General features: G+C 37.3%; 1 protein-coding gene across 1 annotated transcript in view; it reads left to right on the top strand.

The window, feature by feature from the left end:
* The window catches only part of arhgef10la (Rho guanine nucleotide exchange factor (GEF) 10-like a), a 140,957-nt gene that overhangs the window by 109,811 nt on the left and 11,270 nt on the right, over positions 1 to 19,876 (top strand). The window contains exons 22-25 of the mRNA XM_081606922.1: positions 4,189 to 4,275; positions 9,774 to 9,988; positions 10,809 to 10,966; positions 13,382 to 13,524. Coding sequence (XP_081463048.1) covers positions 4,189 to 4,275; positions 9,774 to 9,988; positions 10,809 to 10,966; positions 13,382 to 13,524 — 603 coding nt within the window. The remainder of the gene's footprint in view (positions 1 to 4,188; positions 4,276 to 9,773; positions 9,989 to 10,808; positions 10,967 to 13,381; positions 13,525 to 19,876) is intronic.

Below are 19,876 nucleotides of genomic sequence, written 5' to 3'. Positions count from 1 at the left end.
TGAGTTTTACCCTCATGCATCACCTATGCAAGGTCAATAATAGATATCACTCTCCATTGCCAAGAAAGTGAATTTAGCACATCTTTAAGAAAAAATACAGTTACAATCATTCAGATTTATTTTCTGTGTGTGTGATTTGTCCTTCTGAACATGTTTAGCTAAATATATTGCATAATTAGGTCTCTTTACATCAGTAATAAGTAGTATAATGCTCAAAAAATAAATCCAGTTAATCCATTTTTTTAATATGCCCTTATCCTGTAATTGCTAGAGTTTTAAAACCACCCATTCAGTTTTAAAAAATGAACCTACATCACTGTCCATCATAGTTTTCTATCTTAATTACCTGCAGACCAACTTTGCAAAATATCTTCCGTTTCAGCTTCTTTAGTTTCCATTACCTGTAACAGTGGTCTGGATATAAGTAATTTCAGGTTGACTGGCGGTTCACTTTGTGGCTGTCCTGCCTCTAGCCTTAGGCGGTGGAGTCGCAGTCAAGAGGGAGTTCCTGCACCAGTCAATTACCAGTTAATAAACAGTGGAAGTTTTCTATTAGTGCTTGTTAGTGCGTGTAAAAGATTGTTGGTATGTGGAATTGGGAGAAGGTACTGTGACTTTGGAATTAGAAAAAAGTACTGGGTTAATTTCTTTCCCTGGGTCCTGTATACGACACCCAGTTCACTGGCTGTTTATTGAGATATTATTTTTTATTAGATTTTCATCAGGCTATACTGTGCAATGAAAAGCATTTGCTCACACATATTTTTTTATTTATTTTTTATTTTTTTTTTTACAATTACCTAGAAGTGTTTGGTCAGGACTTTCACATAAGGCAGTATTTTATAAAGTGACTGTAGAGCACTATTTCCAATAAAGCATATATATTACATGGGAATTGTGGAGACCAACAATGCGGTTGTTGTTGCCGTACATATCATCATTAATAACATTAAAAGTCTCCAGTTAATGTAATGCACTGTTGTATTTTGGAAAGCAGTTGTCACAAATCTCTATATCTTCCACACATTGAGAAGAAAAAGATTTCACAGTGCTTACAGAGGGAAATTGCTTTAAGGAAAAACAGTGCAACTTAGTAGCCTTGGGAATTGAAACAACCTTAATTGGATTTGGAGAAGCCATATTTACCAAGGGAGCACTGCTCTGACAGTCTGACAGCCAAAAGCATGAATCATTAAAACTCTTTCCTGTCATATTAGACCACGACCAATAACTATTGCTACTTGCTGCTGCTGACATAATGTGCCAAGGGGTGTACCACAGTATCTCTTGGCAAAAAGTCTTCATAATATATAAGGAATGTTGACAATAAATGTTCCCGTCCTACTGGAAGGAGATTTAGCTTTACACATGAAATGTATCTTGTAGACAAACGGTAAACGTTTCTGCGCTGATATGCTTAAACCAGTGGATGGAATAGAACCTCTTGAGATGAGAGGTGGGAGTAATGCTCTTTTGACTGTTGGAGCCATTGGTGACCAGCAGCTGGAAATTCGCCCTCCCATCACATTAACAAATCATCCTTTAATTGGCTCACCTGCTGATTTTCTCCCTTTCCTTCCTTGTGTTCCCTGAAATCCTCCATCAAATCTCCTCAGCTGGCTTACAAGCTCACCTTTCCTTCTCATTATGCACCCACACAAGAGGATATCTTTACGCTCTCTGTTCCACTCCCACAGCCTTCCAGACGGACACACAGGCTGCAAAAACGAGACCCACCGAAGACTTTGAGAAAGCTTGGATGTCATTGATTTTTAAATGGGGCCTCACTGATACCATATTAGCTTTGGGAGTGCCTGTAATATGGACGTTGCTGTAGGGCCACATTTCCTGTGTGCCGATGTCGATATAATTAGCACATTCATAGGTGGAAACAATTTTACAGGCTTTGTTATTATGCTCAGCCTGCTCTCTCCACTGGCTGTTTCAAGAGGTCCAGTAAGTGGACCAGTAGTTCACTGTATTGATTGTAGTCATTGCTACTGTTTTAATGCAATGGTGTCATAGTGTGCTTCATTCATTGTGGCCATTTTTTTTTTATCTAAAGGTTTTCATGTAATATTTAAGATTTGTCATTTACACAGACTGAATAGCACATTGATATATTCAATAATTGTGTGCCTTTACTTTTAAGTATCCATTATGGAAAATGGTTTGCCTCTTTTAATGCACACTTAAATATGGGATCATTTGCAAGCTGCTAATTACTATTCTAATATAAATAAACTGAGATTGGCTCTTTTCACTCGAAATCCTACATTAATGCTTTTGAATACCATACGAAGCAGCGGAGGGCAGATTTACCATGTATACATTTCTAGTCTTCTAATGGTGCAATGTACTCAGACACAATGCTATCAAGGTCTATGGATATTGGCCTAAAATGCTTGCCAGTCTCAGGTGACTGATAAAATCCATCCAGTAGCGAACCGCTAGAGTTTCAGTCCCTCTGGTCCATTACAGAGCTCTTTCTTTTAACCACAGGGCTTTTCCACATGGACACCATTTATGGCTATTGCTTAATTACCTATCAAAATACATTTCACAGCTTTTGAAGAGGAAAAGAGGTGGCAGGAGAGACAAAAGACAAAGATAAAAGAAAAAGGGGCAGGCATAAAAAAGTGTGAATGATGGGAAAGAGAATTGGGAACACAGGACTGATAGATTGATAGAGGATGAGCTGTGCATCTCTGAAATGAATTTGAATGGATGGGCACAGACAGAAAAACAGGAGGAATGCTTTGCAGAGCATGTAAGGAGAGCGGTGATCTGGCCAGTGTCCTTTTTTTGTTTAGTGTTTACAAACAACCCCAAATGGAGAGAAAAGAGGGAGGGTCTTTGCCACGGGTGGCTATAAATTACCTGTGATTGATGCATGCTGCCATAGAGGACGACAGTTAAAGACATGGAGCTCTCCTCGCCGACGCTCTCCACACTCTCACTCACTCTCTCACTTACTCTCTTCCTCTTCTCGAATTCAGCAACTCACCCACTTCTGGTCTCCATTATCCCAACAACACACAATTATTTGTTCTGTCGGCTACATGGCCTACCTTTAGCGGTCATATTCCAAAGTAATCATCATTCCCAAATAGAGAGCGCCTGGTTAGAGGTTGTTGGTGTACTATCACACATGCACTTCATTTTGTAAATGTCAACCTCAGTCACTCCATTTCAGGCAAACATTTGTGCAATATAAATAAGCACTGTATATTTATTTTACTTATTTGACAGATCATTGATTTTGACAAAGCGCAAACAGGTGCTTTAGTCCTCTTAGGATGAGAAGAATCATTATAACATAATTTACATGGCCTCCGAAACTCGTAGCCATTGAAAAACATGCTTCTAAATCGTTTTGTCTTTTAACTCTCATTCAAAAAACATGAATATTCTTCTGAAATACAAAGGTACTGAAGATTTCAAGTCACTGAATTGAACTAAGCTCCTCAGCCTTGGATTTTTTTTTTGTTTTGTTTATGCTGATAAAAGGACCTGTACCATCCAAACTAAAAATCTGTCTACATCATTTGTTTTATTTGATGATAATTTTTTTTCTTTAACATTAGTCATTGAAATTCTATTTTGAAATTATAAAACAAGCATACCATTACTGGGTAGGCTTGTAGCCTACCATCACTGGTGAGGGGAGGTGTTTTTTTTCTGGACTGAAAATGGATCTCTTTTGTTTCAAATTAACTTGACAAGAAATACTGTGCTCTTTGCCATTCAGTCACACTCCTTAAAATAGTGCGTGGTTTTTCTGTGTCTCAGTCCTTTTATTTAATAGTCTGCTCTGAAAAAACAAAACAAAAAAAAAAACATCATATACAGTTAAAAGTTAGATTCCCATACTTAATTTTATTGCAGAATTTCTCAAACCAGCTTACCCTATGGCAGAGGTTCCCAAACTGTGGGGCATGCCCCTTAGGGGGGGCGCCGTGCCATTGCAAGGGGGGCGCGGGAAGCAGTCTGGATGAAAAAAAAAAAAAAACATGAACGCTGTATGTGCTGGGTTTTTACCTTAGAATGACCAACTCTGTTATTTCTATGTCAATTTGATACCACTGCCCTATGGTATCTAGAATTACAACAATATATTGAAAAGACAATGGAATTACTGTCTGAAGACATGCATAATAAAGATGTTTTCTTTTTTTTTTCTTTTAGCTTGAAACTGCTCTTCACAACCCTGTTAACTGTGCATTGTTGGGCTTTTCTGCAGCGAGTACCTCTTTACCTCAAGGCTACCTCTGGGTAAGTTATGATAGTGACACATGAAGAAATGCAGACTCTTGCACATACCATTCACGGCAGTTACTATTTAAATGTTTTGCTGTAAACGAGAATAAATCTGCCTTTAACTATGCATATATTTGAAAATTGTCCCCTGGAAACTACTGTAAATAATTTTAATATTGCTGTGAGTAGCAAACAACTGCAACACACAATTTTATGATGAGTGGGACAAATCATTCTCACACACTACCACTTCACTACCCCTGACCTCTCGGGAATTTAACACAATCTAGGACAAGGAAAGATTTCAGAGTGGAAAAAACAAAGCAGGGAATCTTTTTTTTTTTTTTCCTCTTCAAAAGTTTCCATTTTTGTCCCTGACCACAATGGAAAGGCTGGTTAATTTATCAGGTACACCTCTTTTGACCTAAAAGGTGGTTCAATCAAGTGTTGGCCCTCCACGAGTGAGAGTGAGGCCCTGCGTCTCAGACTTAATTGCATTTGAGGTGCCATTCTAAAGGAGATTCGACATTCACTCAGATGAGGAAATGACATCATTAGCATTCTTGGCCCCATTCCTGATTGCTGCCTGAAATTGTTTTATTTTCAGCATTTTAGTCCTCTGCTTTTTACCACCACATAAACGTATAACAAAGCTGTGTTTCCCTTTTGACTTTGCAGCTCTTTGCATGCTACTTTTTTAAATGCATTTTGTAACCCGAGTCCTACTTAAAGTAGCTATGCAGCAATTTAATATTTTGGTAAACAACTAATCCAATCCAATAAGCCCTCGAATAATCGAGTAATGAGATGAAACCATGCTTTCTATGTGCCCACCATCAGATCTTTGCTTCCATCAGAACCTGCTTATCTGCATATGCCCACTTACCCTTTACAGTCAATTGAGTAACCCTAAAACATTTTTGTGCTTGTTTTTAGCGCCGTAAAAGCTCTTTTAGAAACATTCATTTGGTATCACACAAGGTTCATGATAAAATGCTTTGTTGCTTCTATGATATGAATAACATTAGTTTGCAACAAATTATATTTTACTTTCCATTATAGTTTAAACAGGTCACTCAGACCTTGAGCACATCCTGAGAGCTCATCATTTTACATTTTCTTACTTACATTTGGATTCAGGTGTGGTCATAACAAACCAGAATGATCCACCTGCATGACAGACTGATTATCACTGTTTCATTATTCAGAAAGACATCTGTCTGCAAAGTTAATGTTGATGTCCAGCCTTTAAACTAACATAATTCTGTATACTATAGAAGGTGTTCACTTTTTTAGTTATTGTTACATGTGTTATCACAACATTTTTGATTCCGTTTCTCCTTCTCTTTCTGTGGGTGTAGAAGCAGATTTCTCTGGTGTTGGCTGGTATTCTCTATGCATCTTTTCTCCCTGTACTTGTGTCTCCGTCTTTCTTTTTTGTCTCTGTCCATTAAACTTTAAATCAACCAAATGCCTGTGGTTTCTCCATAAGAATGCTAAGTCTTGTTTCATAGTGTAAAACGTATACAAGTGGGCCTCGAGCATTAAGCACTCACTTTTTTTTATATTTGAAGCTCATAATAAAACTCACTAAACAGAATCAGTTACTGGCATTAACAAAAATTAGTTTTGGGAGACAAATTTCACAGTTAAATATGTCCTGCAACAAGATTTCATCACAAATCTAGTAATATACTTCAAAATAAGCAGAGCACTGTTCAAATATTGGACACTGCATCATTTAAGTGAAGGTATTTGGAAAATTTAAATTTTGATTCTATAATCCTTTACAAAGCATTTTTTTATATTCTCCACATAGACACATAATTTAAAAATGTCTGAGATAGTACCTGAATGAACTTTGTCGTATTGGCATTTCAGAGTGAAATATTCACGTTTTTCGTTTTCTGAAATGTATTAAAGTCAAGTTTATTTGAGGACAGAGAAATTTTTACTTGTTTGCACCAAACAAGTAAAAATCTTGTTTGGCTTGATGTTTTTGATGTTTGGCAAAAACATCAAAAACTTACTCAAATTGAATACTGTGTGATAAATAATAATATTTTTTCCTTATAAAAGCATAACTACATTTTAAGGGCAGTCGGATGTAAATTTTCCATTCAGTTTAAAGACATTTTGCTGCAAACTGGAATATTTTTTATGTTGACCCAAGTTGTTCAACTTCTTTGTAAAAAAAAACAAAAAAACAAAAGCATTTCTAAAATGAAGGGAAAACAAAAAAATAGATCTTGTTTTAAATTTTTTTTAAAAACTTGAGAGTGAGTAATCTGAAGTGTTTGAAGCTCTGGAAAGAAATCATTCAAACCATTTAGTCAGCTCTTTGACTTCTAAACGTGACTTTTTCATTTGCTGTCATGAGAAGCTATTTAAAACAATATGTTACAAAACATAAACAAAGCACTTTCCTCAAAAATAAAATATTAATGGCAATAATTATAATAATTATAATCATAATAATAGTGAAGGCCTGCGGTTCCAGTATGAATAATTAGTGGCTGAGTGTTCACGCCCCCAGTTGGTTCTACCTCCCTGGCAGCCTTGTCAAATAAGGGATGACACTAATCATGTTAAAGTGAGATGGGCTATGGGGATTTCTGCACGCTTTGATCAGAGTAATGACATTGTGTCTAATCAGCCTGATACTGCAATGTTTGCCTGAATGCCTTCACCTTCCCCGTCCCACTTTTTCTACCCTCGTAGTCCTCGTTTTTGGGAACAAAATCTCCTCAAATGGTGCCATTTTGCTTCCTATTGTGTACAACAAGAATACATTTGCTGTAGAGAAAAGCGTAGATGCATCCATGTCAGGGTTAATAAATGAACTCTTAGCCTTCAGTTTGTTTTTTTTTTTACTTTGTATTAAGTGAATTCAGACACAGCCACTTCATTCTGCTTTTCACTGGTTTCATAGCAACAATCTACTAAATGCTACCAGAGCATTTACTGATTTAGGTATGTGATTAAAGCAGAACACAACTGTATTGCAGGACACAACTCCAGTTGTTTGGTATTTTATATAAATGGCAATGATGTCACCAGAACACAGCATTTTCAACAGATACGTACAAGTTTAATTAGAAGAATATGAGAAAAGAATGTTAAAATGCCTGGCTGAGTCTGGACTGCTTCTGGCTGTTGTTCTTCAGTGACTTGAAACTGTTCTGTTTTGGAGTGGGGGAGCCTTTGCTGCAAGATGAGTGCTCCCAATCTTCTTTTCACCCTGTGCAACAGACCATTATTTGTTCTGGCTCATTTTCAAGAGCCCAAAGGATTGCTCCTGTCCAGATTCTGTGTGCTGATACAAATCAAACAAATGATTGCATGCAAATAAGGATGAGTGTTGCAGAGAAAAGCTAAAGACTATATTTAGCCCATGTCCCACTCGCATGTTATGATTTATACAGAGGAAATAATTCCTTGCTGTCTTTACATCAAGCAGGTGGAATTTTTTTTTCTATGAAAGTCATATTTGTCTGACCTCCTACAGGCATAACAATTTAAATCACATTAGAACCAAGACACAACACAGGAATTGTTTGGCAGTGACAACAATGCCACCTTAAGTGAAATTTTGTCAGTGAGAGGTTGGATAACTTCTGTTTTCCTATTTTATTTCAACATTGGGAATTAAAAGGAAACTTAAAAACCAATACAGCAGTGATACATACAAAGTCAAGCCCTGATTAAATTTCTGCTTGTTAGATTTCCACTCACTCTGACATGTTGGATCCTCTTTCACTCATTATGACTGCTGTAGTTTCATGTGAATATCTTGCTGTCTTCCTTAGTATGGTATCGTTTTTACGGCCCTTTTGCTTGTGGAGGTCTCAAAGACATCTTTAGATGCTGTATGAGAAAATTATTTTCCAAACTGCGACCAAACACCATAGATTCCCAGCTGCTCTGTGTTATTAATTTTCAGTGGTCCTGAAAACAGAATCTGGAAGTGTATGGCGTGACCTTGTATAATTTCTTATAAGAAGTTGATTTAATTGAAAATGATTTTATTTTTATTTTATCTTTGCTTGACTGTAGTAATATATCTCACATTTGATCTAGGCAGCAAAAAAAGAAAAAGAAAAACCTCATTGTCAGGCAACTCAAAGCTCTTCAGAAACTTATGAGACCCTCTCTGTTCTTCAGTGATGAAAAGATTGTAGACGTTTAGATGATTGTTTGATCTTCATGGGATGATATTATGCAATGTGCTATGAAAAAGAATGTGGGGATAAAAATGACAAGGTCTGAAAGGATCAATGATTCACACATTTTTTTAAGCCTCCATTGTTGACTTCTAAGAAACATTCAAACTAAGACAAGTTCTCCTCTGACCTTCACAATTTAAAGATATGTAAAGCAGTTTAACAATGATCTGAGGAGGACTGCTTTCTGAACTTCAGTTTCAACAGAATAATCTTTGTAATAAGTATGTCATCAGGTATCGTAACATTTTCATAGCAAATGAAAAATATATTATTAACTTCAAAATACATTAATGTCAATAAACCAGTCATTGGTGATCAACTTTCAAAATTGTCTTTAATCAATCAGTCAAACAAAATGTATCTGAAGCATTGATTACACCTTTCTACTGTTACTAATGGTTTTAAAGGAAAAAGTCACATCTGATAAAGAAATGACCATTTTATTCATTATAATACATTCTTTTAAGATCTGTTTTAAATTAGGAGGGATGGTTGGAAATGGGGAAAGAAAATTAAGAGATTAAGAGATACCAAAGTCTTATTTCACCATGGTAATCCAGCAGCTCTATTTTTTCACCTCTCTTTTCAGAAATGAGTTGGTTTGTCTAGATTAATTTTCTCACTTCTGGATTTTGGAATATTCTGCAGGTTCCTCACTTTGGAACCATGCAGTCAATACAAAGCTCATGCTCTCAAAAGTCACCAAAGCCATAAATATGTCCACGACATGGAAACAAATAAAAAACATTCTTATACAAATAGACAGCTTACCATGTTGTACAATATAAAATAATACATTTATAACACCGGTCTGTGAACGTCGATCAAGCATTATGACTGGGTCGGATCCAGCTACTCTGATGGACAAAAGCTTTTTGAGAGGTCAGATCTGTGCATGCTTTGTGCCACACAACAGCTTCTTGGCAGGAATAGCTTCAAGACTCCTCACAAGGCTTATCACCCAATGAGAAATTGATTTTAGTGTAACCATGACAACAGATTGTAGGGGAGGAAGTATGAGCAATCACCTCAGTCATAATAATAGTAATTTTCCTATAACCAATATGTGAAATCTTCAGATTATTTTAATGTAATCATCTTATTAAACGGAGTCACTCTAAACTAAGAAAACATTTTCTGTAATTTATAAAATCCATCCGATCAGCTGAAGTTTTCAGGAGATCACAGAGAAGAAAGGTTAAAATTGAAAAACAGTATTCCTTGCTTAAGTCTTTCTTTCTTAAGTCTTTGTCCTTTTTCAATGAGATTTTATTTTGTTCCATACAGGTGGCTGGTGCAGGCGAAGGTTTTCAGGGCCACATAGAGGTTTTTTCCCTCAACAGGCCTACCCCCCGCGCTGTGAAGAGCCTACAGATCAGTTCTGCGATTCGATGCTTGGAGTACGTGCAGGCGCCTTCACCAACAGAGGAGGAAGATGTGGGCACTCACAAGGCCGCCGCAGGGACCGGCACCAACATTTGTGTTGGATTAGATGATGGCCGGTAAGCACTTTATCCTTAAAAATGTAACAAAATGCCTTTCGCTACACCTTCGTTTAGCTTTTGTTATAAAATAAAATCAGATACTATCATTTGCCAACCCCTTATAAGATTTTCAATTGTAAAGATTTGCCTGTCAATATTTCATCAGAACAAGAAGTCAGAGTTGATATTCCTGCAAAGTATCAATACTGCCACTTGTGCAAAGATCAGTTTCATTTTTAAATCCAATAAAGCTTTTGATGCCCTCACTGAGGAGATCAAAAGGTTTAAAGGATGGATTTAATCTCAGTCTCCAGTCACAGCAACAGTGAATAGATTTTTGATTTTCTCACAGAAAGCACAGTCAGATAACGCATTGTTACCTTTGTATGTATCCTTAATTAACAGTAGGGATTGTGGGCTTCTTTTAGTCACAGATGTGACTGAAAAATACAGAACAGGGCAGTTTACTTGTGCTGACTCATTATCCTTCAGTTAATGTTAACCTATCTAGGGAAAAAAAATAACTCATCTAGCTATGCGAATAAAATTAAAAAGAAAAACAAATTAACAATTTCAAGTCTCATAAGACTGTCAGCTCCAATGCTGCAGATTTTTTTATTTTGCCAGAGATAAATAAACAGCAATATGCAGTTTTCATCGTGAGGAGAATAAGATGCTGCAAAGTTCAGGTGGCATTTAAAGCAAGCGAAAGACAGAGTGGTTCCACATGTGAAATGCTTCGTGCACTGTTAAATCAAACTGCATGAAAACGAGCTACTCTGTCATTTCAAATGACACTCATTTATCATGTTTGCTCGTGCTACTGTTGTGTTTTCAGCATTCTGGTCTATGGGAGCGCGGACACGGCAGCACAATGCCTATTGACCCTCCACAACCCAGAGGGCTGCCCTGTGCTGTGCCTGAAGCACTCCGCTCGCTTCCTGTTTGCGGGTTTGAGGAATGGTACAGTGATGGTTTATGGAAGAAATAACAATGGTGAGGTTCTTGGTTAGTCCCTTTCTCTCTGTACTAATGGTTTTATTTTTTTTTCTGTTATGGGGAATATCTTAAGTGCAGTCCCTCTGAAGGGAAAAACATTTTTTTAGTTATGCTAAAAAAAAATTCAAAACAATTTAATAAAAACACAGTGCTTAAGGTACAAAGGCATGTTGGAATGATTATATTAACTTATTTTAATGCTTACATTTACAACCCTGAAAAAGCATACAAAAAGAAAGCAATATTTTTTTAAGTTTATATTTTTTTGTTATGCTAGTTTATTTATTCATATTGAAACATCAGATGATTTGGGTATCTTATGTTTTACCATTGGGCCATTTATAAGCTAACTTCTTCAAACCTTGAAATAATTATTGTAATAGTTTTCACACTTCACGTAGCTACCACAAAAACTATTATATTCAAGGCAAACTTGTTATTTAGTTACCCTATAAATATTGGTGTTAGGGAAATAAAATCACAGAATGCATTCATTATTTTTGAGCTGCCAAAACGGTTGCCTTTAAATTACTTTTTGTCATTATGTTTCTCCCCTTTCCTTCAGAGGGATTTTTCACACCCACTGCAAATATGAACGTAACATTTCACCATGTGGTAGATGGCATGCCATGTTTAGTCAGGCGTTGCAGAAGGCCAATGGGGCTTAACACCATCTCAGCAGAGGTTTGTAGTCTTCAGAGCCAGCAGGAGCACAATAGCTCTATCAGTGGGTTCCTTTTACCTGGCCAAAGTATGTCAGCGTGCCTGTCTGCCTACCGCGCTCCCCACTTCTCCCAAGCTGAGAGAATGATTAATTACACCAAGCTGCTGCATGCTGATTAAATATTACTATTCATGCTTTATAGATATATATAACAATAAAGGACAGGAGAAGAGCTCCCGAGGGTGTCAGAGAATGTTTGTGGATTTGGCACACCTGTTAAAGATTCATGCCCTTGTCAAGCATGATACCGTCTGCAACAACTAGAAAAAAATACAGTCACCTGACACTTGCACCAGAAAAATTGTTTGACATTCAAAACATTACTGCTTTGTTTTAGGTTTGCTTTAGCTTTAGTTTCTCAAGACATGTCCATCAAACATTAGGCTAGCTTTCTGGTGAGAAATTTGATTCTACGTGACAAGCCCATTCCCTGTCTTTAGGAACATCAACACAAGACCGATGTCTGGCAGCTGCTGATATTATTGGATGTTTATTAGGCAAATGTTCCACATTTAGACGAGACTGCGAAGACGACTTGAATTTAACCCCTTTCCGATAAACCAAGTGCTCATGTGACACATGCATATTCTGTATCAGAAGTTATGTTGAGCTGAACAGGATGAGTGGCACACGCAGCACAATGCAATCCGCCGTTGTTTTTATCTGTCGTAGAACAAACCCTGCAGCCTAGCGTTCCGCGCATGTTTGCTTTCACACCTGCGGAGTACTCCACACCTCCATGGGGGGTTTTTAACAAAAAGTTCCACTCTGAGATCTGGTTTCAAACAGTGGCAAAGTCAGAGATTCCAATCATTGGAGACATCCAAAATCGGCACTGTGTAAATGTGGCCTTAAAGATGGAGAAGGCTTCGGTTAACAGAGGATCAGAGGCGCATTTGCAAGTGTGAATTTTGAAAAGGTGGGAAAATGACCTTTAGAACATGCCAAACAATTAACCTGTGGAAGTCAGAAGGTATTGTAAAGCTATTCTTCTATGAAAAGGAAAAATAAACAACTGAAAATGTTAATTAAATGGCTGAATGCACCCCCTTCTTTAATTTCCCTTCATTAAGGCACAGCAAATGGAAAGGCTTGTGTAATCCCCTTTAAAATGGGCTATTGTGTTACCTGCAAGGTCTGGCCTTGTGATTAGGACTCCAAGAAAAAGGTCTGCTTCACTTTCACACCAATAAGGCAGAATGATCTGATGAGACATTGAGAACTGAAGTTCCTTTCAAAAAGGGTCAGAAGCTGGTGATAGCACAGTGGGAGAGTGCATTAAAGTTTACTCGAAACTTATTAGTATGTGGGTGGTGAAGAAGCAAATGTTGTTCTGCACAGTGTGTGATAATTTACAGTGTCACTTTTTTTTATTCAAATAGAAGATCATAGTTCTATTCAACCCACTGCAAATTTTCTGTCACATCACTTGTTTCACAGAAACGGGAAAAAAGACCTTTACTGAACCTTCTTCACTGATGTTCTAGGTGTTTTGCATCGACAAGTTTGCTCATTGAAACTGGTGGTTTAAGTTGACCACAGCTGCCTCACTCCATATGACATCGTTGGTGTAAATGCTGACGGCCTGTTTTTCTAGTTTATTAGCTACCTTGGAAAAAAAAAAAAGCCTATGATTTTTTGACTTTTCTGTTAATCTTTGAGATAAAAAGGTTTATGTGTTATTGCAGATGACCTCTGGGACCCTGAATCTCCAATATGCGTTAACCTGGGAGCGGAGCCAATACGGACTTTGCTGGTGCTGGATGAATCTGTGTGGGCAAGCTGTGGGAACTCTGTCACAGTCATACAAATATCTACCCTTACAACTCAGGTAAACCCCTATAGCAGGGGTGTCAAACTCCAGTCCTCGAGGGCCGGTGTCCTGCAACTTTTAGAAGTGCCTCTGCTGCACCACACCTGAATAGAATAATTAGGTCATTAGCAAGGCTCTGGAGAACTGAGGAGGTAATTAAGCCATTTGATTCAGGTGTTTTGTACCTGTGGCACATCTAAAAACTGCAGGACAGCGGCCCTTGAGGACTGGAGTTTGACACCCCTGCCCTATAGTATCCTAAAACTCTTGTTTTGTGGGTTAAAATTTTCATAACAAAATCTTTTTTTCAACAGTGACCTAACCACAAAAGAAGAAAACATACAGAAATACATCACAATACCTAAAGATCTAAAAGAACTTAGTGTTGTGAAACCTGAACTTCCACCTGCCATCCCACACACACAACTCCACCCCCACTCTTAAACCTTCTTATTTTTTTAAAATCAGTAACAAATTTTTATTTTCTAAATCTCTTAGAAAATGAAGTTCAATTTCGCCAGACACACTCGGACATGATTACTGAAATGCTTCCCTTAAACAAGATTTACTCACCCAGGTTGTTATGTTGAGGCTGTTCACAGCTGCTGAATGTAAGTAATAAAGTAACTTGTAATCCAAGTTAATTAGTTATAAAATCAAGTAATCAGTAAAGTAACTAAGATACATTTTTACAGAGTAATCAGAAGTCAAGTTGCTTTTTCAAAGTAACCATCACTTTTAAAACCTTACTGGTTATGCAAAGGCATTTTAGCTGCTCTGAAATTAAATTTCCCAAAAAGTACACTATTTATTAAAAACTCAATTTTATTGCTAAACTGTAAAAAAAAATCCTTTTATAGTAAAAACAATTCAGAAATACTACTTTGAAAACAAAAATAAAGGAAACGGATTCTTCTATTAATCTATTAATCCTAACATATTCTGTCCACAGAATTCTGTAATTTTTTTTAAACTAAAACGTCGCTAAAGCTTTAGAGAACCAACAAGACATTATGCTATCTTTACATATTTTTTTTTGTGCAACATTTGAGGTAATATTCTTTCATTTCAATGAAGATTTATGAATACAACCTTTGAGAGCCAGCAATCTAATCTGCAATGTCATCAAGATTTACTGCCACTGGAGCCACTACATGGACAACGAGGCAGGCCCTCTTGTAGATTCATAAAAAATGTGTAGAAGCACTACACAAATAAGTTATACTGCAGGAACTGTGTGATGATACAGTGCCTTGCACTATCATTTTCTAAAAGTCAAACTGGCGGTTGTGTCTGTCATTATTTCCATTTTTGTGCAGTTATCCTCCGAGGTGTTCTCTCTTTTTGATTTGTCATTAAGAGTGTAGAGCAATGCGAGTTTTCTGGCTGTGGTCTATGATAATGAATGACATAAAACCAAATTATTCTGGGCAAGGTAAACATGATACTGAGAGACCAAACTGAAACCCATTACTATCTAATTATATGTCCCAGGTGATTGGACATAGTTGAATAAATAGATTGAGTTTTATGTTGGAGAATAAAAAAAAGCTTATGTAGTGAATATATGCAGGATGGATAAGTTCACGTTTTACTGATAGGTTTGATAACATTTATCAAACAAGCAAAAAAAAAAAAAAAGCAATAGCTTCACTTTTAGGAGAATATGAACTAGATCAGATACAGTCTTCATTTCAACATGTAATAAAATGAAGTTAAGTGAGCCTCAGCTTCCTTCAGCTAGCTTCTGTCCAGTCGCCGGTTCATCTGTGTGAAATTGAACATCCTGAGCCCACAAACCTCCGTATGCATCACTAGCACTGACGAGATGTTATGTGGATTTGGCATCAGCAAGATCATAAAAGTATTGTTATGGTCCAATAACCAGAAAGGTTTACAAGGCTTTTTTCCAACCAATCAACTGTCCATTCTTTCATCACGAGAAGAATTTTTAACAAGTGGAAAATGTTCAAGGCAATACAAAGGTATTCAAGGCAATTCTTCCTAAAGTTTGAAGCACCACTTTATGCAATCTTGCTACTCGGAGAAATTGCAAAATAATTATTCCCTACCCTAAGTCTCGGATAGCATTTAAATACTGAATATTGTTGCAGTACCATTGTAAGAAACATTAAACACCCCCCCGTCTCCTCCTACACTTTTAAAAGAGGTTTGTCAAAGAGCAACAATTCATAACGCTGAATTTAGCATCTGGAGTCCTTGCACACCAACACTGGCAGCTAAAATGGGGAATAAGATTGGTCTACAGAAGAAAGGAGTCAAAGTGTTTCATTGGAGTGTATTGGACACAATTCCTGAACACGTAATGGGGACTAATACCAACTCACAGAAGGCCATTAATTTAGATTGTTGCTTGTAAACGGCTGTCCTTCAGTGCATTACAATGTAATTCCTACAGTTTTTTCCCCGACAAAGTCTTAGTTATATAATTAATGACATAGTGAAATACACCATATGTTGTTTGCTTATCTGAGGTTGCAATTGCTTAATTTTAGCACCAGCCATGGCTTTTTTTAATATGTCCTGATTTCCAAACCTTCGTTTTCTAACATGGTGTAATTACTCATTATCATGGCTGTAAGCTGCAGCAAATGAGGAGAAGCAGTTGACAAATCTGGACTTTCACTAAAAGGACAGCTGCTTACCAAGTCAGCTCCAGGATCCACATAATCAGGAAAGAGCTGAGCTTCAAATGTCTCCTTTTGTTCATCACCTCTTCTTCCCTTACCCTGTCCTCTAGAGACTTATGCTTAAGCAGCTGATTGGTCACGCAATGAAAGCACAGTTCTGGTTCAGGGTGTCTCCCAGAGAGCTTGGCAGGTCAGCTCTAGTTACCTCTTTGCTAACCTTGTCTTACTCACTAATGTGGACCCAAGGGTACGAGCTGCATAGGAGCCGCTGTGCATGTAAAGAACCTGAACAAGAATTATGTTTGCTCCTCCAAGAAGACAGGACAGGTTTGAACAGTCACGTTCTTGGCTGCGTTGCTTTCCTACATGGATTGTCATTGTTTTGTCAAATTTCCTGCACTTTTAAATTGTTTTTCTATGACTTAAAAGGACATCGCTGCCCTGTTTCATTTTCTGCGACTCATCCTGCAGTCAAGCATCTTGTTACAAGTCTTGAATTCTAAATCTGTTATTTAAAAAATAACCTTTACTCTTTCTGGAAGAACAAGACTGTTTCCTGTGGTTCCTAAATTGGCACCAGCAGAACACTAAGGAAGTTTGATAGCACTAACACATTTGTTTTAGCCTCCATCTTTGTATAATTTCATTACATTGTCTACCCACTACTGGGGTAAATGAAAATTATGGACAGGATGACCAAATTATACTATACAGAAATAAATTAAGTTCCTGCGGCTAAAGCAGCTGGTTTATAAACCAGTTCGTCCTTTCAGACCAAATCTGGGAATTTTTTTTTATTTTAACGGAGAAAAAGCCAACATGTTAATTGGTGACAAAAAGGTCAGCAAATACCCTTGGTGATTCATCCAGTCATCCAAAATAATTTAAAGCTTCCTGGTAATTTAATCAATATTTCAATATATTTCACTTTGGACAGAATTTGATCTTTGAATACTTGGCTTTAAAGACAAGTCAAAGAAACACAGCACATCGGTCACTGTATTCAGTGGTATTTGTTATGTGAAAATAAGGAATAAGTCTAAAGGATGCACAATCATGATAGAATAATTACTAAATCAAAGTTACATACTTCCTTAAAGAATATTACCACTTATATGAAGTGTTGTCTTGTTTACTGTTTTACCAAACCTGGAAGTGACAATTTTAAATTGTATATCTTTCTAAATGAGGGCTGAATTGTTCCATAATTACATAACATGTAATTAATCATGTTTTTTGCTCTTAATTTAAAAGAACCATGTTTCCGCAGTATAAAATATTTGTCTTAGTACCTTTGTCGTTTTTGAAGTGTTTGTATCATGACAACCCAACTTATGTTATAATAACTAAAGCAAATTTGCATTCAGCTAACATCCAAATTGGTGGACCAAAGCTTTACAAAAGAATAAGTGAATGAAAATTGTCTACAAAATTCAGTATATTTCTCTGTAAGAACATTTTTGATATTTTTAAATGTCTTAAACTCTTTCTTTTCCCCTATTGTGGGCCAGTATTATCCTTTGGAGACTACAAAATCTGAATCCATGCAGCTTTCTTTTCACAATCAAAGTGACTGGATTTATACCCTTTTGCATATTTCTTAAAGAACAGAGGTGAGCGCTGAAAGTTAAGTGGCAGAGAAATATTAAAATGATGTCTCAGTGGGCTATTTTGTTGCTGAACTGTCTGTGGCATCGGCTCATTATTTTTGTTTCTTTTTGAAAAAACCTATTTCAGCCGTGCTCTGAACCGCTCTCTCTACCAAGGTCCACGTCTTATAAAACTGTCTTAGTTTTGAATAGTTTTTTAAAAACCATTTTACTCCTAAAAGAGTAAAGTGTAAGTGAAATAGCAAAAAAAAAAACTATAAACCCATTTTACATTTAATCAGAGCATATAAAAGGCCTAAATAGCAGCAGGAATTGAGAATGACAATCGGATTTTGAAACGGCTTAATTGGAGAGAAAATTAAGAAAATCTTAACCAATCAAGTAAAATTTGATCTACAATTTAGTCAGACAGTAGGGGTTGATTGAATCTGCTGATAGCACTGACGCTTTTGCTTTTTATAGCCCGATCTTTGTGTTAAAGGCCACTGCAGAGGTCTCTTTCACTCAGATTCTACCATGCCTTAACGTAAACAGACATGTATGGTGCTTGCGGGCTCTGATCAGTACTTACTGGCATCCCCTTGTTCTTTTCTTCACCATATTATTTTCTGCTCCTCTTGGTTTAACCTATCACTCAGCTGCCCTGTCCACTCCCTCACCCTCACAGTGGAGATGTGGATTCAGCTCATGGCAAAGGACAAAGACACCTTGTCGCCTGGTGTAATGAAGGACTAATGAGCTGTTCAGACCAGCTGTAGTGTTTGCGACTCTGGCTCTGTTGTTATTTCCCGCCGCTGGAGGTGGACTATAGGAGGGATGTTGCCGTTAGTGTGACACTGCGGCGCTGAGTGGAAAAGGGCACATTACTACTGTCAAGCTTCACTGACTACCTCATCTTGCTGGATTCAGTAGACTAATACCAGATTGTTGGTTGGGGGCAACATTGTGACTTGTACTTATCCCTGTATATGACACAGCTCAGCAGGCATTCAGCACATTTGGTCCACAGTGACTATATATCATAAAATGTTTAGGGAATTCAGCTACTCAGTGTAAAACTAGATTAAATGCATATATTACTTTACTAGAAATATTAAAGACATGCTTTAAAAAAAAGCGTCTTATGTGATTTGCTTTTCTGGACTTCTTTGGTCTCCTGTGATGTACTGTTCTTCACTTAACAGAACACCCTCCAGGTGGTTTCAGACATATGGTTGGCAAGATGGCAATCTGCAACCACAGTATGTCAGGAATTGATGAGCTGAAAGTCGCTGTTAGCTCCACCATGCTTGATAATGATTAATGTGATAATTATGCTATGCAACATATAGGAAGACGAAACTCTGAACACTGTTTTTGTGCAAGCTTGTCCTGTTTGATTAAAAGTGGGTTACTGAGGGTAAAATTTACCTTCTAATTATAAATATTTAACTTTCTGATCACTGCAAAAACACTGAGATGTATTATATATAGTTTCCCAGCTATATAAGGCGCCCGCTGCTGGAGCATCAATTAAAAGAGAAAAAAACATCAAAGGCTTCTTTTCCCTAATTTCAAACAAAGGAAGGCCTACTGGCAAGGGTGCACAAACAGGTGGTAATCCCTGTCTGCCAGTGCGCTTGGGTTGGGGTGGGTGGTAAATTCTCATCCTCACTCAGTCTCCCCCACCCCAAAGCTGAGTAATTGCCCAGTTTTTATGCAACTTGTGTATTGACGGTGATATGAGTTCCAAGATTATGCCCAAACCACCCCTTGTCACGCCAAAGACCGCAGGGGCTGCATGTGTTGCCACGATAAGGCTCATTGCATTTATTTCAAACAACTCATTAAGACTGTGTGCCTGAAACTCTTGCTACATTGTGCTCTTTAAAAGATTGAAGCTGCAAGAATGATGCAAAAAAACATTCTCTGTGGATCTGGGACTCTGCAAATTACGAAATTAGGAGGGACATTTAGATCTAATTTGCAAAAGCAAGTTTGTGGCAACTAATGGATGTGATTTGGGGGGTCTTTGATGACCTCATCAGTCAACATTAACAACCTATAAACAAATGATGCTTTAAACTGTTAAAAATGGGGGTTTTTAATAGTTGATTTAGAATCATGATT

The sequence above is a fragment of the Poecilia reticulata genome, chromosome 5 (assembly GCF_904066995.2).
Source record: "Poecilia reticulata chromosome 5, P_reticulata-male-v2, whole genome shotgun sequence".
NCBI lineage: Eukaryota > Metazoa > Chordata > Actinopteri > Cyprinodontiformes > Poeciliidae > Poecilia > Poecilia reticulata.
This window is presented reverse-complemented; position numbering and strand designations above follow the sequence as displayed.